General features: G+C 42.6%; 1 protein-coding gene across 1 annotated transcript in view; it reads right to left on the bottom strand.

The window, feature by feature from the left end:
• The window catches only part of LOC114638634 (receptor-type tyrosine-protein phosphatase gamma-like), a gene marked incomplete at its 3' end in the record, with an annotated part of 540,119 nt that overhangs the window by 66,800 nt on the left and 450,260 nt on the right, over window positions 1-23,059 (bottom strand). The window contains exon 5 of the mRNA XM_028787198.1: window positions 6,120-6,215. Within this exon, the coding sequence (XP_028643031.1) occupies window positions 6,120-6,215 (96 nt within the window). The remainder of the gene's footprint in view (window positions 1-6,119; window positions 6,216-23,059) is intronic.

Below are 23,059 nucleotides of genomic sequence, written 5' to 3'. Positions count from 1 at the left end.
CTAATGTAATTCTATTGAGTGCTTACTTGGTGAGCAACAACTGAGGCAAAGTGTTGTCATGCGGGCTGGGGGAGTTGCTTAGGGTTAGAAACAGGAAGAAGAGCGGCCAAGGTCCTCTGCTTCATAGAGTTTACACCCTGCTTCCCAGGAACAACACATCCTAGTGAGCACTTGCAATAGTTGCTCACCGTTAGACTGTGAGATACCCAGCAGCAATCAACCCTGAAGAGCCTCCATATTAAGGTCAACTAAGTATTTGCACACACAAGTTACAAGAGCAGCCACATATAAAAGGTGCAATGATGAACTGGCCCCTGGGCCTTCAATGAGCTCATGGTGCAGAGGACAGAGGAAACAAGCAATGTAACAGCTTCTACATAGATGTAAGCTAGGAGTCACAGCAGGTCAAAAAAAGGACAAGTCCTTTCTGCCTCTGATGGGTGGAGGAGCGGAAGGTGAAAGGCAGGGAGCTGGAGAAAAACACTTTGGAGCCAGCTCTGGATCAATGAGTCACCAAGAACTTCTCCTGCCTTCTCCATGTCTATAAATAATCCCAGGTGCTGCCATTTCATTTAATTACTAAGCCTCTCCAGATGGAGAAAAATAATTAAGCAGTCTGCAGTGCCGACATGATATAAGGAATAGGTTAGCAACTCGTGAGACATCTGAATTCTAATGTTTCCTTTCAACTATGAAGTAAGGGCAGAAAGGAAAAGGGGTGAATGACTTCACAGACCTTAGGGAAACCCAATCGAGTGCAGGTGAACCCTAGGTAGATTTGAAACAGAATGGGAAAGTGGAGGGACAGGGTGCAGTTCTGCTGGTGAAAACAGAATGGCTCAGATGAGAAGCAGAGAGTGCACCAAGGGTTCCCAAAGATGGGCTGTCATGAAGAAATACTTGAGATGGCTCAGCAGTTAGGGGCACTCACTCTTCCAGAGGACTCAAGTTCCTTCCAAATGGTGCTGGTCCATATCAGGCAGCTCATAAGCAGTTGTAACTAGGGCTTTTTGTGGGAGGTTGGGAAGGAGAGGATGTAAACAACTTTTTCTAGCCTCTCATGGCATACATATATGTATAAATTTAAATTTAAAATCTTAAAAAAGATGTTCAAAAAAGAAACACTTCACAATGTATGTATGTATGTATGTATGTATGTATGTATGTATGTATGTATGTAGATCATTTATGGACAAGCACAATCCAATGTATTTACTTCTTAAAGATACACTGACTGGCTGTACCACACCTGCCACGGCAGCCATTTCATATCTTTGCATTCAGAGAAGATTTAGAAGTGATCCCAACCAGACTAAAACACAAGAAAAATGTATCTAACTGTACTCGACTCTTAGTGTCTTCTGCATTTACAACCTCAAAGTTTCCTAGACTCAACAACAAATGAAGAAAGTGTCATGCTTGCACATGGAAGGAAGCGGTGGAGCATTCCACTAAAGAGTCAATGCACTCAACAGTCCTCTGGTGCTCTGTGCAAATGCAGCAGTAATGGAGTCCATGAGATGGGGCAGCAAACTTCTGCTTGCCAGACTGAAAGCCCGCAGGTGGTCACGTGGTTTCCCACCTAGTCCTCATGGGAAAACAGGAGCGTATGGAATGAGTGAAGAACGAAGCACAAGGAAGAAACAGCTTATAAATGAGAAGCACAGAGAAGGCGAGCCTAATTCAGGGGTTTTGATCAAAAGTACATCCCTACACAAAGTGTGGTTATCCTGAATATGAGTTGCTCTCCTCTCAAAACTTCAAGGGAAGCCAATTAAGTCTTTTAGTGCATTATTTTACAAGCAAAATATCATTCCAAAAATTGCCCAGTTATTCTCTTGATTGTAGCTCACAGAAACATGAGTATATTCTTACTTGTTTAACCAGATAACCTCGTGAAGGCATCACAATAAGAGAATGGCTTAAAAGACTACTTTAATAATTCTCAGAGCATTTTACATTTTTATCAGCATTCAAACAAGATTAACAATAGAGAATACTCAAAGTTCTACTCTAAAAGAACAAGATAATTATTTTAATTTTTGTACTACACTAATTATTTATTCTCTGGAATGATTTAACAACAAATTCCTTTATCCAAATTTTTTTTTTAAGTTCTTTAAAATAAAACTTTAGTTTTACTTCACTTTTTTTCTCCCAAGGGCTGGGAGTCCAAAGGTGATCTGTGTGGTCTGGAGCCAATGGGGTATAATCTGGAGACATTCCTGCCAGATTACCAGCCACTACACAGCAAAGGGCTCTCTGTGGACCAGCACCGCAGTTGCATGTGCCTGCACATGGAAATGGTTCATCTGCCATTCATCTGGACTCACGGGGAACACTTGCAGGAAGCCTGCCTTGCTTGCTAACTTTTACATGAAGACAGACTCTCAAATTGACCTGTTACCAAAGGACACCGGCTGCCACTCAAAGTTTCTGCAGTTCATGCCCAGCATAAGCAACTTTAAGAGTACATAGACCTGAGCAGTGCTTCCATCTGAATGGAAGGTACATCTTGTTACAATGGGAAGGCACTTCCCCCCAAGGCAGACAGGCAGACACTACCCATCTTGATAACAACTAGAGTAGCAAGACATTTTATGTAAACCTTCCCATACTTAACTTTTTAAAAACTTTAAAGTTTAAAAAAATCATGTCTATGATCTGCAATAAAGCAGGTGTGTAAATCTAAATCTAAGCTAAACAAGACTCTTGGGTCTACCTGCTGGGCCCGTGCTCTGGCAACACTGTGAACCTTACAGGTCTAACTGTAGTGAAGGCAGGGAAAGCACCAGGATTACTCAGAACAACAGACTATGTGTAAGGACCACCACCTATGTATAAACTGATAACAGGACCACTCCATGGTATGGGAAAGGGGAAGGTTTTTGTTGTAGATAAAGGAGCAAGAACAGTCAGAGGATCTGGAAGAGTCCAGAGAAGAGAGAGAAAGTAGCAGACTGAAGATGGCCAAGAGGTAAGCAGTTGGAGAACAGTGAAAGAGGACATAGAGAGCGAGAGAGTAGGAAAATAGAGATGGGGAGAGTGAGGGAGACAGGGGTGGGACATAGAGAGTGCTGGCTAAAGAGAGAGCATAGCCACACCGAGCTATAAGGAGAATAAGTAGGGGGCAGCTCATGAGCTAGAGAAATTCAGAATGGGGAGGGAACCAGAAGAGCTAGGATGCTCTTGGATACTGAAATGCTTAACCAGGACTTGTGATGCTGAGGGAACCTGGAGGCAGGAATGTGCTTTGGTATGCTTATAGGCACCACCTGTGGCCATCAGTCCCTTCTGCCTCTGATGTAAGGGAAAAGGCTCTTTTTGGGGTGGGGGTGGGGGTGGGGGTGGGGGTGGGGGTGGGAGTAGGTAAAGAACCAGTTTCACAAGTTTCTAAGGAATGCTGGCTTTTTATCTAACCTCCAGAATTTGGAGAAATGAGAGTTTCCTTTGAACCTGAAAAATCTACATAGAACTTGGCCTTGCCACTTGTAGCAAGTGGCACCCTAGATTATCAAACCAGACAAAGACAGGGTGAGAGTAAGGTCTGTTACTATACAGAGGTGTGTATGCATGTGTGTGTACATGATGTGTGTCCATATGATGTGTGTCCCTATGATGTGTGTGTGTGTGTATGTGTGATGTGATGTGTGGGTGGGGTAGAGGGCACATACGTGTGAATGTCAAAGAATAACTTTCTCCTTGTATGTGAATTCTCAATGGAACTCAGGTCAAATTTGCATGGCAGCTACCTTTCCCCCATAAAGAAACAATGCTAGACTAAGACCTCTTTATATTTTAGAGAAATAACAAATTTTCATACTTATTATTCCTTTTTAAAGGATTTGTGTTTTGTTTTAAATTATGTGTATGTGTGTTTGTGTGTCTATGTATACACCTGAGTGTAGTGCCCTGGAGAGGCTAGGAGAGGTTATCAGATCCCCTAGAGCTGGAGTTATAGGCACTTGTGAGCTACCTAGCATGGGACCTGAACTCAGTCCTCTGTCAGCATGCTTCATACCTGCTCTTCACTACTGAGCCTTCTCCTCATCCCTCAAATTCATTCTTATAAGGAGATTCAAAACAGAAAAGTACAGACTGAACTTTTTCTTTCTACTGAAGACACAAAGTAAACGCCAGTGTATCAGCACACAGGTGGCCTGACCCAGAAGAGAACCAAGGTGCTTGTTAGTATTCTGTCTAAACTCCATCTCCACAGTCACCTGGCAATAGCCAGGTAGGCCTGGCCTACTATAAAAGGGGCTGCTTGCCCCCTACTCTTTCTCTTGATCCTGCTGTCCCCTTTCTTCTTCCCCTTCTCCTCCTCCCTCTCCACATGTTCATGGCTGGCCTCTACTCCTCTACTTCTTCCCTCCCCTTCCTTCCCCTCCCCTCCCCCCCCCCCACCTCTCTGCCTCTACTACCCTCCTGGCTCCCCTCCCCATGTCCTGAATGAACTCTATTTTATACTATACGGTGTGTGGCTGGTCCCTCAGCGGGAAGAGATGCCTCCTCGGCATGGGCCTGCTGAGACATCCCTTCCCCCATACCTCTCCACACACCCATGGAACATACTTCTTATCTCTCTATCTTTTTATAAACACATCAGTGCTCAGTACAGATGTGCCCAACACAATTCTGTTTCTTTTATTATATGTCCTATATTTTTTTGTCTCTAGGACAGCAAGCCAAAACTTGCTGTAAAGTGAAAACTAATGAAATATATATTCAAATTCTTCATACATGAAGTAGGAGCTGTGTCTAGAATCATTTCAAACACTCAAAACCTAGATTTCACAGTTAAGGGTTTTGGTGGCTTGCCTGCCCAAGACTCTAATTGGTCCTACATTTAACAAGTGTTTGTGGAAGAATCAAAAAGAAAATCAAGCATTTTGGTGAGGCATGCATCTTTCCAATACATTTTACACTTACCTTTTACAAAGTATCCTTTCCTGTACAAACAGCACTGTCCCCCACCCCCCACCCCGGGTCCCCAGGGCAGGGACTGGTTGCTCTCAGTGGCTTTAAAGAAAGGTGGGAAGGTAACAGCCAGCAACATAAAAAGCAACCTGCTAGAAGGCAGAAAACAATGGGTTAACAGCCAGGTGGAAATTGCTTAAGAGTAAGACATCACTGTTGTCAGAGGCAATCCAGTCACTGTCAGGAGCAGGGAGGAGCATGGCTCTGTGGGTAAAGACACTTGCCTTGGCCAAGCCTGACAACCTGAGACAAAAAACTAAGGACCTACACGGTCAAAGAGACAAACAACTCCTGCAAGTTGCCTTCTGACTTACACACACACACACACACACACACACACACACACACACACACACGATAGGGCGGGAGGGGAAACAGAGACAGAGACTCAGAGAGCAAGCATACACCTGAGAGGCATTATCTAAAGCAGGATGAAAGGTTTCCACCTTTCATTAAAAGCGGATGTAAGAGCTATGAGCACTAACCAATATAAATACATGAAAAGAGAAAGAACTCTGTACGTATTGTGACTCACACTTGCAGTCCCAACACAGGGAAGCTAAAGCAGGAGGATTACTGTCAGTTCCAGACTAGTTTGCGTTACAATGTGAGACTCTATCTTAAACAAAACGAAACAAGAGATGGAAACCGGTGATTCATAAGTGAACCAACTTGGAGTCTCAAGAACGATGAGTTACCATGGGGATCTGGGACAGAGAGAAAGGGTCTTTCCCAGCAAGTGGCTGGTGCTGTTTATTAATGTTTCTTCAGGTAATGTCGAATTTCAAAGTTGCTGGAAAGAAAGCCACCTCCTTTCCATCTGTCTCTTATTATTCTGAAGTAACCTGTTCGAAACGCTTCAGCCTCCAAGTAAGTTAGATGATAAATGTGTTCCTCAATCTGCACGCCAGTCAAATAGCAATAAAATCAGAATAATTCATGCAAAATTTTTCATTATGTTTCTAAACATACTTATTTACATTTTAAATCACACATTAGACAATATGAAATATCTTTCATTTAGACAGGTGTGAACTAGAAAACAGATGCATTCATTAAACATAGAACAATTCGGCAAATTAAGGAAAAAAATTTCAAAGAACTCTCTGGTTGAAGTATTCCAGCCACCGTTAACTTACTTGAAAAAATATGGCCATAGCTCCAATTATTCTGTTCTCAGAAATTGCCGTTTGAAAGCTGTCAAAGTCGTCTGGGTTGTAAAAGAAAATCTGCATCTGTAAAATAGTTTAAAAAAATGCATTAGCAAAAAATTTCAATCTATGGAAAGGTAGAGACTAGCACAGAGGATCTATGTTTTCCACATCCTAAGGGTATTCTCATAGCCATAGGTCTCCCTGGCTAAAGCCTGTGAGAGCACATCACACATACCCCACCATATTACTTCAGAACACCCAACTGACTGTATCCACACTGCCAAGAACACTAACTACCAGGATGCGTTCTCCTGGCCTCTACCCAGACTCATGATGAAACCTTCCCAAGATGCAAAGCTCGAACACAGTTCAGCACAGTCAAGTAGAAAACCAAGCCTGTGAGGGGTAGCCTGAATATTACCTTCTCAACACAGAATAGATCACTTGCACATAAATACGGCAGATTTTAAGCCGTATCTCCGGAAATTATGGGAAACATCTGAAGTGTGTATGTCAGAAATTTCACCAAGAAACAAGTATAAACAGTGAAATTAGTTTTATCATTTACTGTGTCCATAAAAGCTATTCCATGCTTTATATCATTGAATGTACTTCAGAAGCTCTAGGAAAATGGAAGTAAAAGCAAGAGAAGTGCTTCAGGAAGTGTCCATCAAGTCGGTTTAGGCTGAACACCATAGGAACACTAAACTCCAGACGCTCTCACCGCAACTGGAAGTACCTTCTTCTGTATTTAGCTCAAGTTTCTTATTAAAAACAAACAAAACAAAACAAAACAAAACCCAGGTACAACAACTTGATGTCACTGCATGGTTTGAATATTTCAGCGCACCCTGATATTTAAAAAGACTAAGCACAGAAGGATGACAGAAGCCTCCTGAGACTGCATACACTCTTATTCCAGCATCCCAGCCTCCTTGTCTGGGAGACACTCAGGGAGGCAATGTTCTCCACAGCAGCTTCCCGACATACAGAGTCAAGTATTTCTACTTGGCAGGGTGGTTATGAGGATAAAAACCATAAGTACAGCATTCCTGCACAGTGCTCAGATCTCAGCACCTCTCCACCTGGAACAACAACACATGCTAACACCCACAGACTTCTTAAAAGTCCTAGTGAGAGGACTGGAGAGATGGCTCGGCGGTTATGAACACTGGATGTTCTTCTAGAGGAATCAGATTTGATTCCCAGGATCTACATGGCGGCTCACAACTGCCTGTAACTCTAGATCTGACAGCCTCTTTTGGCCTCCTAGGACACCAGGTGCACAAGTCGTATATAGATACACATGCTGGCAAAACACTCATACACGTAGAATAAAAATTTTAAAGATAAAAATACAATCTAAATGAGGATGCATTGGACTCAGTCTCTGAGGACAACCCTGGTCCTTCAAAACACTCAGCTCTCCTACGGTGGATCTCATCTTTTCCCCCAGTTCCTAAATGCCATGCTAGAACAGCCTCTAATGGAAAAGATATTCACATCCCAGCTGGGAGCTTGGAGAGGTTGATATTGGACAAAACATTCCGAGCAGACCAAAGGAAATCAAGGTGACTCAGTTTAGGCCAAAGGTGAATGGAGCCGTCATGACAAAATGAACCAAGATGGTACTGAAAAGTTCATGTCTGGGGATTGTGTTGAGGCCGAGGCATCAAAATCAATTTCTAGGGAAATTCAGGAATCCATGGGAGGAAGAGAGAGACTCTCTTCTGGGACATTTTCTCTTTTAAAATAAATTCTTCTTTTTAAGACCTTGAATTCTTACCAATGCTGGTGGTTTGGACAGCTTTAGACATCATGAATTTACACTCAGAAAAATCCAATACTGAGTTTGAGGACAGCCTGGTCTACCGAGTGAGTTACAGGACAGCCAGGGCTACACAGAGAAACCCTGTCTCGAAAAAAACCCAAAAAACAAAAAACAAAAAAAAGGAAAAATATACTACTTGAGGTATAGATTCAATTCATTTAATATTGGGTCAGTTGCTTCAGGTTCAAAGCCACTAAATCAAGAGGAAAAAAATCCCCACACAAGTACATTCAGAAAATTACACTTTACTTTTCTTTTAAAACTCAGACTCTCAAAGAAAGTAGATTCCAGAAAGCTTTCTTATGCTTCAGCCCTTGAACAGGGGCAGTACTATTTAATGCAGTACCTGAATAGCGTGGGATATAAAACACATTAAGATCTGTTCAAGGGCACTTTCATTTATAGCTCATGAAGGAAATGCATTTTTGGAAAACATGCATGATTTGATGCTCCACCCACCTGGATAATAAAATGTCTTTTAAAGAGACGACTAGTACAGGTTAGAAATACCAATTTCCCTTGCTATTGCTTTCAAGTTGCAGCTTACTGAATTATGTCCACACGTGAAGCTATCTAAAGACAAAGTAAATAAAGGGATAAAGTTTTGCTGGATTAACTGGACTCTAGCAACTTGTTATTGAAGAGAAAAAAATTGGGGTAGAGACTGGCAATTATTTTTGTAAAGACACCTCTGACAAATGTTTTTGGTTAATTCAGTCTTCATGACCCTGGTTTGGGCTTAACGGAGTCCTTCTGACTTAACTTTGCTGTCTGATTATTTGTCATCCCAATGTCAGATCCCCAAAAATCTCTAGTAGCCTGCAAGGTTTCTGCACTTATTTTCAAAATCTACAAACCATGGTTGGTGATGCATGCACCTAGTCCTAGCATTAGGTGGCTGAGGTGGGTGGTTGCATAAAAGATTTTAACTAAAACAAAGAAAACACTGCCACCGCCACCACCACCCACCACCAACAAGATCCACCATAGACTTTTCATAGACATGAGGGATATTTGCTGTATAGTAATTTCTGCCAAAGACAAATGCCGCAAACAAGCTGAGGGAAAAATCTAGGAAGTCCACTGACAAGATGTCTGCTAACAATGCTACATCCTTCCCACCAGCTCCACAATAATTTACATTTTGTTCCACTGGCCCTTGCACTGTCTTTGGGGACACTCCTCTACTACTACACCTTTTATCTTTCACTCAATCACTTGAGAGAAGGAGGGAGATAATGTGTCCCATCTACGGAATACATAAGTGTGTAATTTCTAAGAATAAGGATATCCTCTTACATGATCACTGTGTAATTGTTACAATAAGGAAATTTCACATTCATGTGATCCTATTATCCAATTCTCGGTTCACTTTCAAATTTAGTAAGTGCCCAATAAAAGCCCATTACAGATCATCTTACAATTCTGGGTGCTGGATGCAATCCAGGATTAGCTCTGCACTCAGTTTCCAGTCTGTTCTATCTGTTCCCACTGCCATCTGGGACAACTCACTGGCTGTCTTGACTCTTGAGAATGAGATGCCACAAGGACAATTATACAGAAACCTATGATCTGTCTCCTCCGTTTCTCAAGGGTCGATTCAGGTGGTACATTCTGCCGTACTCTATTCTGCCGTACTACTATCTCTATTCAGTGTACCAGGCTAGCGTGAATATGACATGAGTTTATCCCAATATGAGGGCTATTAAACACAGTCATATCATAAGGGGGACTGTAAAGCTTTCCATCTTCTTTTGAAAATGAAATACAAATCTCTGTAGGGAGACCATGTGAAACAACATGCCCACCCAGCTCCTCACCCTCCATCATTAGTTTGGGCATTCACTGATGATTCTCTAACTCTGCCTTTCCAGTGTGCATGAAAGGGAGTCTCATACAAACACCGTCTCTCTCTTCTCTAGGATTTTTTTCACTTACATGTGTGTATATACAGGTCTGCTTTGGTTTTTACTTTACTCAACCCATGGAGATTGCTAACGTTATTACCTTGCTGTTCAAAAAGCTCCAGCTTTGTCTAGCAGGAGACCCCTGGAGTGGGTTCTCCCATCATGCAGCTACACTCTGTCCTTTCCTTTGCTTATCTTTCATACCTCCTTCGGCTAAGGCACATTGGTTTGGCCTCAACTTGTTCTTTATCTGTTCCTACCATAAAAAGGTCTTTTGTCCTCCTAACAAATCTGGTTTCTCTTGGTGGTTAAGAGACCCAGGAACTCAGTGGTTTCTAAATGGACTAAATGTAGACAACTTCAGTTCTTCAAGAATACATTATAGCTGAAGGCCAGTGGATCCATTCTGAATAGGATGACTCCTGAAGACGAAAGGAAGCTGAATCCACTGTGTGAATGCATGTCACATGGCTCTCCTTTCTCACAGAGGCAATGAATGAAACTAAACTAGAAAGCCACGGGCAGGTAGTGCATTGTGGGACAAAGTCATGAGACCATGTATGTGTCAACATTTCAAAGCCAAGGTGACGAGGATGGGCCTGATCATGCATGCCTATGGAAGAACTGGACAATCCTCCATCTAGCCAGGTCACGGTATGCCTTACTAAGAACACCATATGATATCACATGACACTTGGAAAGTAGTAATTTATAAGGGAAAACAAATCAGAAGGAAGTCTCATCACTGGCCAGGTCACAGGTGCTAATACAAATGGGGAGATGCTTGCACAATTGGGGAATGTGGGGTAGGCACAGTGATGGTGCCAACAACTGGCAATACTGCATGGCCTTGGATGCCAAGGAATGTACTCAGAGACTAAGATGCTCCTTGCCATTCTTCTTACACTGTTCAATTTTGTACGCGTTTAAATTGACTCTCCATGCATTGTGGTTGGATGTGTGTATGTCACTCAATTTGCATCACTGAGCATATAAAGTTGAATGAACCACAAATGATCAATCTGAAAGAAGAGGCTTATCATTATTGTCATTTCCCACATATTTATTGACCACCTACAGTATATTGAATTTTGTGTTATCACTCATTACCACTCTGTGAATAAGACATTGCAATGAATATCAGGCAAGAAAGGCAAGCATTTGCAAGACTGCCAACATCCAATATTTTCAAAGCTCTGAAAAAAGAAGAGCACATTAGTGTAGAAAAGTGGCCTTTCCCCTCAGAGATCAAGGTCTTCATCATTGCCTTTCCTTACATCTGACAAGAATGTCTGCTTAATGATGACTCTGTAAGATGCCATGACAGATGAAGACACAATCAATGCTTAGAAGACCAAGTACCATTAATGAGACAAGGCTATCATTTTCTTAGAATGACCAAGTTAGGTAGATCCATGGAAAAAGAGCTTAAGGCAGTAGATGGATGGTGGTCAAGTGAATCTCATGTTAAATAAAGCCTAACTTGGTCCAGCAAGGGGTGGGGGACAGCTTCATAAACATGAACTCATTCTCTAATGCCTAGTGTTATGTGCGTGTGCCCGACTCACTTCTCAGGTGACTGTAAATATGGACACAAAAGAAAACTACCCCAACTCAAGAGAAGAAAACTCTCAAGTTCCTCTCTGCAGATTGTGAAGTGCTACAGTTATAGTATCTCTTAGAAATCTGTTTCTCTTACACACTCCTATGCAAGGCAAGGGGGTGGGGTGGGGGGGAATCACAATGAACGAATGAAACAATGCCCAGGCAGCTCAGAGGAAAGGCCAATGGCTAAATGATGTAGCTAACTGGGCCTGCTGGGAAGTTTTCACACAGGAAAGAGTACACAGATAAAAGCTCCAGGATAGAATAGTTAAAGGAGCTGGAGAGATGGCTTAGTGGCTACAAATACATAACACTTTTGCAGAGGCCTTGGTGTCTAGTATCTTGAACCTGTCTAGTATCCTTAGCCGCTCAGAAATGCCTGCAACTCCACCACCAGAGGATTTGGTGCCCTCTTCTGGCACCACCGGGTACATACACTCATGTACATGTGCCCCCAACTGAGACAGACACATAATGAGAAAGATGAATTCAATCTCAAGGGGATTAAAAAATGACAATGTTAAGTCTAACCAGGCAGCAGCAGTGTGGAGAAGAACATAGATGGAGGCAGTACAGGAGGGAGGAGGCAAAATGCAGGTTTTTAATCATGGCTGGGGATAATTGAGAGCAGAGAGCCAGCTGGGATGCAGCACTGGGCAGGAAAAAAGTCCTAAGACTGAAAATGTCTTAAGAGGGCAAAGAGAAAATCTAAACACATGGAAGGCTCTTTGGTACACTTTCTGCATAACTCATACTGGGTGATGTGAGCACAGAAGAAGTATAATCTGAGTCCTTATGATGTACTACTGCCTCTATTAAGCATATGCATTATACAAAACAAGCCAAACTTAAGGAACAATCTAAGGAAGGGAAGATTTACTTGGCTCACAGTTCTAGGGCACATCGCCACAATCTTGAGAGCAGGAGCTTGAGGTAGGCGCTCACATTCCATTCACCATGAGAGCATAGACAAACAGTATGTGCATGTGCTCAAGTCACTTTTATAGTTATTATTTTTAATTCAGCCCGGGACCCCAACCCCTAGAATGGTACCACACAAACACAGTATGGATCTTCTTACCCTAGTCAGTTCAAGCTAGAACATTATAGACATGGCCACAAAACTGCATCCCAGGTGACTCCAGATCCAATTACATTAACAACCAAGTTTAACCATCACATACATCAAAACATGTTATAATTCTTGAATTCTACCAATGCCATTAGCCAGAAAGACCTATGCAGGCAGAACATAAGTCAACTTGGCTCGAGGATGTACCTGGCATGGCGTTTGTTGGTCGATACAAATACTAGTTTGTTTCTGAAAGCATAAATGAGTAGGGGCACTGAGTAGCTTGAGTGAAGATGCCCAAGAGACAAAGTCATCAACAAGGTCGTGAAGCCTTTCTAGGAATAAATAACAAGAGGCAAAGTGGTATCAGGACACTGAAGGACAAAGAGATGGAAGCTCCTGGCATCAGAGTCTTTAAAGTTCCCATAAAGTGGCTAAGTAGCCCCAGGTATGGTTCTGTCAAGCACAGATTACATACATTAAATTCTCTGTAATGCACAAGACACTGAACCATTTTTTTAACTGACTCTGAACTAAGAGTATGATACTCAAGCAGAAAAGCTGAATTCATTTTAATTATGGAGAAAATGGTAAACGACTATACTATATATATTATATAATAATTCATAATACCAAACAGAGTTTGCTGTAATCCAGGGCACTTACATTTTATGAAGATTTATTTTCATATATAAAATTCCAGGAATGGGCATATGTGTGTGCATGTGAGGTCAGATACCCGAGCAGACCAGAAGAGGCTGTTGGATCTCCTGGAACTGGAGTTACACGTGGTTGTTAGCCACGCAACGAGAGTGCCGGGAACTGTACTTACATCATCTGCAAGAGTAGTATGTGCTCTTAGCCACTGTGCCACCATTCCAGCTTCTGTAGGTGTTTTTAGAAGAATCACTATATTTTGTGGTATTATTATCAGAAAGTTTTATTTTCACGTGCTTAAGCTTCAACCATGAGAATGTAAGAGTCTACTAGATTCATCTCCGTGATGTGATGCGGACAGGTCTTTTCTAACCAGTGAAAGGTATGAGGTCCCCACGATGTCAGCCCTCAGACACCAGACTGCAACACCGAACTCCAGACTAAATCTCCTAGCCCTGTGCATATCACATGATGAAAGCAATCTGACTCAGTGACCTGATCACCACATCTTCATTCATCAGAATCAGGCTCCTCTGAGGGGAATGCAGCCCCAGTCACAACCCAGCTCACCCTCTCGTGCCTGAGAGGACATTGTCCTGTAAGTGGATACTCTGAGATAAAAACTTTGGGGTTTGTGGAGTCAGAGTTCATTTGCTGATGGAAGGTTTAGACTTATTTATCTCTTTTTAGAATGTATTGACTAAATACAATATGGAGTTCATTACGAAATTTCATGTGTAATAATGTTCTCCAATCCTCTTCACACATCGCCACCATCAACCTCTCATCTCTCCATTTCTGCTTTCTCTTCCAAAGTATTGTACCTACTAACTCTCATGTACCCACTTGGTGATCCTATTAGTTTAATTAGAGTTACTTAGGTATGGGGCTAGTCACAGGAAAATGGGCAGCTTACTAGTGACTGCATCGCTGAAGAAAACCTTTCTCTTCCAGTATCCATTAACTACATGTAGATCCATAAAGATGGGCAGGGCCTCATGAGACCCTTGGCTCAGGGTTCCCATCTGGAGATCAGAGGCCACTTACTCTCAGCTCTGCACACTAAGCACTGCTTTGGGAAAGTCAGGGTAAAGGAGACAGCTCACATTTCCCATTGTCAATCTGCATGAGCAGAAGGGATGTGTCAATTCTGGTGAAATCGATCCTTTCCACATGCCAGCCAGTCTCCCGGTGAGTCACTCCCAAAGGTGTAGGCTCAAACAGATTTCATTGAAAGAGTATTTTTAGAAGAACTAAGTTGTGAAGAAGAACGGATATTCAGTATCTCTGTGGGCAAAGCGACATCCAAATAAACACTCCAGAAGGCTTGCTTAATATCAAACTGTTTAGCATGCAACACCGGGATCTTTATTAATTGCTTTCTGCAATTGATGTAAAGGTGTTTCCAGCATCTTTGTACCTGGAGTTCTACTTTTTGGAGCAGATGAGCCCAAAGTGCACGCCAGGTCTAAGGGCCATAAGAACAGGACCAGGTCAACTGACGGCCTATTGTGAGTTTTCTCTTTAACTTCTCTCCTCCTTTTCACACTTCTACACGAGTGGCTTTCAGAACTCCTGGTCCAGGCACACAGCTTGGCATTTCTCCTCTGTCAGGAACGAATTTGGACCCTTGGTGATTAAGCAAAGTTGTATTTCCCAGGAATTCACTCTGTACGATTTATGAAGTTTTTTACTTTGAGTTAAGCAAAAGTTTGGACAGACTTGAGGTAGATTCTCACTGCACATTCTGAACTGTATCATGCTCTAACTCCTTATCACCCATTTATGGAAGGCAGCAATAAGCTGCAGCTCTCTACTTAATACTATGTGACACAGGAAGTAAGCCACTGACATCCCCAAGAGTACACTCAAGAAAAAGTACAGCAGCACTCTACAGGGAATAGCAAATAGAATTAGCGAAGTAAGGTACCCGCTCATGTCTTATACACTGGTAGTCGACAGCTTTAAGTTTAGTTAAGAGAAAATGCAAATAACTCTGTGAACGGGCTGCATACAATGTTCTTAGATGGGAACTAGCACATCCAACATCCAAGGATGTAACAGATAGATAAACAGAGACAGCTTCTCTCCAGCTACAGTCACAGATGGAGTTCACAGAGCAGAGTCACATAAACCCCATACACAGAAAGAGGGGAAGGAGGGAAGAAAACCTCACTCTGCAGCACAGTAGCTCCTCTAGGGCAGAACCTCCCAAAGGCCCATGAGAGGTTGAATTCTCTTTCTGGCCTGAGCAGTGAATACCAGAAAGAACTCAGGCGCACGCCATTGCATATGAACGTTCTTTGTACATGAGGCTCAATGGTGATTAGAAAAAAATTACACAGATAGTTGTGCTGCTGGACCTGGGATGGACACAATCTGTCTCTGCAGAGTCTATGATGCCCATGCCTATAATCCCAGCACTAGGGAGACCTAGTCAAGAGGTCTGCCACAACTTAAAGGCCAGCAGCCATGCTACAGACCCGACAGAGTGTGTGATAAGGGGTCAGTTAATACGCGATGCAGTTCAGTATATGTGATCAGAATGTGCCTCAAATCTGCCCATGCTCCCTACTGAGTAAATAATTTAAGAAAAGATTATAACTAAAAATAACAAAATAAAATGGCAAAGTGGCACACACCTGAATTCCCAGAGCTTGGGAAGCTGAGGCAGGAGGATTACCTCAAATTCAACTTCTTAAACCCTTCTCAGAAATGCAAAATAAAACAAAAACAAGCCATTGTTTCCTTTGCAGTGTGTGTGTATGTGTACAAGGTTAGCTCTGGAATTCACTACGTTGGGCACAGAGGACAGGGAGAGGCCCTGGGTGCACGTGGAACTCATTTGTATTTCAGAAACATGAAAATCACCACTGGTGTTTGTGCTCCTTGTAAAGTGAAACTTTGTCGAAATCGCTTTGTACTTGGGAGTAACAGCCACATGATTCACCATGAAATGAAGTCTGGAAAATCATTTTGGATAAATGGGCCTATAAATTCAATAGAATTTCCATGACAACACAGGCTGCAACACTCAACCACAAATAAAAGGTTATAAATCATTCAACTCCAACTAGAAATTGGCAATATGTCTCCCGTCTCGAAATGCAAGAAGCCCAAAGCTCAGGTTGTTACTCACACACCCCAGTTTCCCATTATGCTTCACTCCTTACTTCTCACTTTGTACTCTCTACCCAATAATGGGTTGTGGGTGACATCATGAGGCTGTAAAACTGCAATTAAGCTAAGTAAAATTAGTACAGGTATGGCAGTAGTTATGGCCCCTTCCCTGCTCCCACCACAAGGCCTCTCCATGAATGGTGCAAAGATAAGCAAGGCTGTTATGCTACCCAAAGAAACATGGTATCAACTCGGAGTCTCCAAAAGGTAAGGCTATGGGAAAGGAGAATGGCTCAGTTGGGAAACTGCTTGGGACACAATTATGTGAACTTGAGTTTGCTCCCCAGAGCCTATGTAAAAGCTGTCACAGACAGTGGTGAATGCTTATAACAACAATATTGGGGAAGCAGAGAGAGTTCTGCTTGGCCTCATTTGGTCTCACTGGCCAGCCTAGCCTAGCCTAATTGATAAGGCACAGGCCAATGAGAAACAGTCTCTTTAAAATTAAAAGCCAGACAGCTCCCAAGGATGACATGTGAAGTTGTCCTCTATCTATGTGTCTCTATCACAAGACACACATAACAATGTGTTGTGCAAAGTATTTCTGAGGCTATATGGATAAGATATCCCTGTGACTTCTCAAATGTTTGAGTTCTGTAAGTCCAAACCATATCCTATAGAGTCCACTGTGGTGCATTTAAGACAAGGAGCATTGATCAGTCCAGACCACCTACAGCAGAAGGTCCCTTAAAACAGGATCATCTGAAGAAGAGACTTTGCAAGCTCCCTGAACACTAGGTGGGTAGCACATGCTTATTTGTTGAGAGCAGATTGTTCCCTCCCACATAACAGGAAACATGCTTTTGTTCTCCATTTAGACCTTTTCTCGATCTCCAACTCATCATAAACAACAGCTGTAGAGAGGTGCTGGTAATGGGAGAAGAGTCTCGAAGGCTTGAGAGCTACCTTCTAGCAAGGCTTCACATGCCCTGGCATACTGCTCACGGAAGTGGAGGGCACTGATCCATGGTCATCACTTCTCACTACTTGGGCTTTGGTGCCTCCACCTTAGGCCCATGAGCTCATAGCCTGTTTTGAAGTATCTAGCTGATTAGTAAAGTGACCTGTTGGTGCATGTGTGAGTCCATTTCCAGAGAGGATTAAGTAAATGAAGAACACCTGCTCTGAATGTGGACAGCACTGTCTGGTAAGTGGGGGACTCAGATGGTACAGGTGACTAAAGGAGACAATTAGCACAGCATAGTCATGCTCTTTTCTCTGCTTCCTGGATGCCACACCCTCCATATCAGGATGGACTGACACCTGAGTAAACTCTTCTCCTCTTGTTTATCCTGGCAGCAGTAATAAGAAGCTCACATAGATGCGTTAATACAAATGTTCCGTCCTGGTCTTACACAGTCAAGGGTTTTCATTGGAATCTTCAAGGGCTTAAAAAAAATCACAATGGTTATGACGAAATACTCCAAAATCTCTATGAACATGGCTAGATGAGTGTGATGGTTTGTATATGCTCAGCCCAGAGAGTGGCACGATTAGAAGGTATGGCCATGTTGGAGGAAGTGGTTTTAAGATCTCATCCTAGCTGGCTGGAAGTCAGTCTTCTGCTAGCAGCCTTCAGATGAAGATGTAGAACTCTCAGCTCTGCCTGCACCATGCCTGCCTGAGGCTGCCGTGCTCCCACCTTGATGATAATGGACTGAACCTCTGAACCTGTAAACCAGACCCAGTTAAATGGTATCCTTAAAAGAGTTGCCTTGGTCATGGTGTCTGTTCACAGCAGTAAAACGACAATGAGCAATGGTGGCTGCTCCTGCAAATGGCTCAAACCTTCCCTTGAGAACAATGTGCACCTCTTATTTTTGCCCTAAGGATAGAGGAAGGGAGCTGGGGATATCGGCAGTTGGTAAAGGGTCTGCCCTGAAAGCACGGAGACATGGATTTGAAACCTCAGCAACCACGGAAAAGTCGAGCACTGCTGCGTACATCTGTGACCCCAGTGGCAGGAGGCATAGAAAGGTGGTCAAGAAGTCTATTCAATTAGTGAGCTCTGGGTTCAGTGAGAGAACCTATCTCAAAGAAAATGTGGAAAGCAACTGAACAGGACGCCAAGGTCAAACCCTGGCCTCCACATACACCTGTATGTACCAGACACAGAGAGAGAGAGAGAAAGCATGACAATTTCTCTAATGCTGATTTGAACTTATGTACTTTCTTAGCTTTCAGCCACTGGATAGACACTTCTAATTTCATTTAATATTGCCCTAATAGACATTTAAAATAGGACTGAGCCATTAGACAAAAAAGGGGGAATTGCTCAGGTTTGGTTTGTTGCTATGTACCGTAATTCTAAATTCTGCATCCCAAGTCTAGTTGCCTCAAAACCGGTGAATCCTCATGTATGTCAGCTTTTGTTGTGTAAACCTTGCTCCTTAATTTAAAACTACTGGTCGAATAAAGATGCCTACAGCCTGTAGCTGGGCCTAAGAGAGGTAGGTGGGGCTTAGGTTCCAGGGCTTGGGGTCTGAGGCAGAGATCACAAGGAGAGGGAGGAAGAGAAGAAAGAAGGCACCATGGAGTAGGTAGATTGTGAGCACATGGCCACGAGGGTCCGGCTGTTGGAGTAGGAGAGGCCTAGGCAGAAAAGGGCAAGTAATATTTTGGGGTTATTGACAAGGAAGTAGACAAAATATCATAGAGGGTTAATATCTGCCCAGTTCTAGTGCTTCAAGGCTAATTATAAATATAAAGGTCTGTGTCTTTTATTTGGGAATTAAATGATCTAAGGTGGGGTAGAAACCCCCAATTAATATTTACCACAACAACTCTCCCTAAGGATGGTCATTTCATTACCTGGTGAGGCTTTTTATTTAGACAAATCAATGCTCTCCTACAGGCCCTATAGATGCAAAGGCAAATGCATGTGTACCTTTGCCTTATCTTTGTTGATATAAAGAAAAAGCCCTTGTTCTGCATAATATGTTGGAGAATTAACAAAACAGCCCACCGAGAAGGGGAGCGAAAGTGATCAATGTTAACTGAAAGTTCTCGAATGTTCATTCTCAACGGAGAAAGCCAATGAGCAAATTAACTACACTATGACCACATCCTATTTTCAAAACAGCATGTCCCAGAATGTTGCATGTACCACATATGTGTATGCAGGGGCTTAGAAATGATGTGAGCTAGCTCAGCTGGGGGAATACTAGTGTGTGTGTGTGGGGGGGGGGGGTCTGAGAAAATGATCAAGACTGGGGTAGGATCCAGATAGTTATTTGTTACTAGGACAACTTCAACCCCTTGCTGGGTTTGTGACAGCCCACATAGAAGAAACAACTGAAATGAGGGAGTAAAAATGACAAAGGAAAACTGAAGAAGGATAGACCTGAAACTGCTCCCCCAGCTCGAGAGTGGGTGGGGGGAACTAATGGATGGATCTGAGGACTAAACGCTGAGCAGTGGCCTCCTCAGCCAATTGCTCTGAGGGTCTGAGTCACACCACTGCTCCTCTCACTTGCCATGTCTGAATGTCAGGCAATGGTCCTTGCTCCCCAACCCTGTGAAGGAGGCAGATGTAAAGAAAAGAGTTGTGAGACATGCTCTTAACCAACTTACCGTGGCAGCTCTGAGGGAGTTTATTTGCTGAGTTTCTTACCAATCCGGCCATAAAGAGCCACTACACAGAGTCATCTTTGAGAACTCGATGGGGAAGCAAGGCTGCCCCACACTGGGCAGTGCACAGCATGGTCTTAGAGAGAGGCACTTCACTGTAGGCTGGGCTCAGGGCCTCTCCCGCCCATGAATTCTCCAGAGACTAACACTGGGTTTCAGAATCTCATATCAGGAATAACAACTGACAGTGAAGAAAAGACACAGTCAGGAAATGCAGTTCTCAACCACTTGAATGCCATTCTCAGAATAGCAGGAAGCTGAGTGTGCACAGCTGGGGCTGGTGAGGAGGGCTGGGGAGTTGTTAGTGTCCATGGGGACAGAGTTCCAGTCTGACATGATAGCAATGTCCTGGAGATGGATGGTGGTGATACTCACACAATATTCTGTATGTAGGGACTGTCACTGAACTGCACACTGAAGAGTAACTGAATGATAAAATAATAGTTGAAATGGTAAATTTTATGGTATGTGCAACTTACTACAATAAAAAGTTAAGAACAAGCTACTGGAAAAACGTAAATAAGAATGAATGTCTAAGTGCAAGCTCCATGCCACGACGTATTATGATTTCTGCTTCTGAATAGAAACTGAGATGATGATCAGATTAAATAAGGATAGCTTCAACAGGATTTGAGATTCCATATGTGGTGGTTTAAATATGACCCCCATAGACTTATGAGTTAGGATGCTTGGCTCATAGGGAATGTCACTATTAGGATGTGGCCTATTGTTGAAGTAGGTATGGTCTTGTTGGAGGAAGCGTGTCACTATGGGGGTGGGCTCTGAGGTCACCTATGCTCAAAGTGCTCCCATTGACATAGTCTCCTTCTCTTGCTTGCTGATCAAGATGTAGAATTCTCAGCTCCTCCAGTACCATGTTTGCCTGCACACTGCCATGCTTCCCACCATGATGATAATGGACTAAACCTCTGAAATTATTAAGTCACCCCTGCCCCCAAATTTTGTCCTTAAAAGAGTTGTCATGGTCATAGTCTATTCACAGCAATAGAAACCCTAAGACACCATAATTTTTTTTTTTTAAAGTTTGGAACTAGGCTTTAACACTACAGGGAAAATAGAAATGTTAAAAAAACCTTCAGAATGTTGCAAACATTTTTCTTCTTGTTCTTCTCTTCCTCCTCATCCCTTCTTTTTACTTAATTCTGAACCATTTGTTGTATCATCTCAAGTCCTTTATGGATGGCTTCTCTAATCTCATTCTAGTCCATATTCTCCATGCCCTAAATTTTATCATGAAACATTTTAAATAAGGACCAGAGATGGAAGAGCATCTTTGACAACACCTCTATGCTACCACCTACATTCCAGTAGATTGTTTTTCAGACACTTTACCCCACTATCCACCATATGGTCAGACAATGAAGGCTGAGGGGCAGAACCCCACTGGCATTCTCTGATACTCAGTCACTGCCAAACTAGTAACACCAGTGCCAACAGGAAGCTACACAGTGTTTCCCAGGCTCTAGTGAATGTCCTTCTGGCTAGAACACTGTGAGACCCTGGAGCAGTGGTTCTGAGCCTGAGACCCCTTTTGGTCAATATTGTGCATATCAAATATTTATATCACAACTCACAACAGTAGTAAAATTACAGTTATAAAGTAGAAATCAAACAAATTTATGGCTTGGGGTCACCACGACACAAGGGTCACAGCATTAGGAAGGCTGAGAACCACTGCTCTAGAGGGTAAATCTCAGTGGTAGCTGCTACTAATTTGGAATAAAGTTTAAAGCAATTAAAAAAAACAAGATATCAAAGATATCAAGCATTGCTTTATGAAGACAAGAATGCACAGTACACAGACAGCCCCTAGTCCTGCTGTCAGCTGCTGCTTTCATTATCCATCCTGAAGAGCTGATATAAAGTGTCCAGAGAGACTAGACACTAAAGATAATTGTGCTCAAACACATGTGTCGTCAACTTGTCTCAGATCAGTCATACAGAACTGAAATCCCAGAGGTCTGCACAGGAAGGCTGGTTCAGAATCTCTGAACTTGGCAATCGACTACCGTTGACGACCGTGCTCACAAAACCTCCTGACCAACACTGTACTGCAGAGGAGAGTTTAAATGGACAGATGTTTAAAACTGGCTGCCTTCATTGGGATTGAAGTACTTGCTGATGTTACAGATGCGTTCAAAAAAGCATCAGCTATAATAACAAAAGACTATAGCCAGGTTCGCTGCCAATTACTAAGAGAATGACTAGATCAACTGAAGGGTATCTATACTGAGAAATATAAAGCAGAAATTTAAAAGAATGATCTAATCTACACTTTACAAATAAAGGGGGAAAGGCAGAAATACAGAGCGAAGAAGAGATGACTTGTAAGAGACTTAACTGTTGCTTCTTCCGAGATCTGAAAATGCAGGGTTGAAATGAAGAAATGACTTTGATAAGATAGATTCAGTACACTTTACAACATCAATAAAACCTCTCTTCATAAATATTTGAATGGACAGCACAAGACAACAAACTCAAAGGAAGATAAAACAGAGCCCAGCCATACACGGGTGACAGGATGCACAGGCAGAACTAGATACAGACATAGCTGTAGACTAGTGCAGAGTTCCCCCATACAACTTCTTGGGGCAGTCTCAGAGTGAGTCCATTCATGTAGGCAGTATTTCTATAAAGACACGGGGGCTTACTGCCTCCCAGAATCACGGAGCATGCTTATGTGGTTACTGTGAATGGTCACCTAGGAGTTATCTAGACATATGTGAACTCTGTTATGACGCCTGTGAATTCTGTTATTAAAAATGCTGTATAGACACTTTACGGAGAATTTGACCTTCGTACAATTCACTGAGAGAGGGGCTGCTTTACAACCATTTTAAAGACTAGAAAGGGAAGTTTGGACAGTTGAGGAATTACTTCAAGGACACAGCTGGCTTCTTGACTTCTACAGATAAACCAATTTAAACACACATTTCTAAAGGTTCAGCGATACAATCTACATATGAGAGGGAACATTTGGCATTTGTCTGAATTAGGCTTACTACTCAACTCAAAATAATTA

This window comes from Grammomys surdaster, unplaced genomic scaffold (genome assembly GCF_004785775.1).
Source record: "Grammomys surdaster isolate TR1022 unplaced genomic scaffold, NIH_TR_1.0 125614, whole genome shotgun sequence".
Lineage (NCBI taxonomy): Eukaryota > Metazoa > Chordata > Mammalia > Rodentia > Muridae > Grammomys > Grammomys surdaster.
Note: the sequence above shows the minus strand (reverse complement) of the source record. Positions and strands in the feature narration are given on the sequence as shown.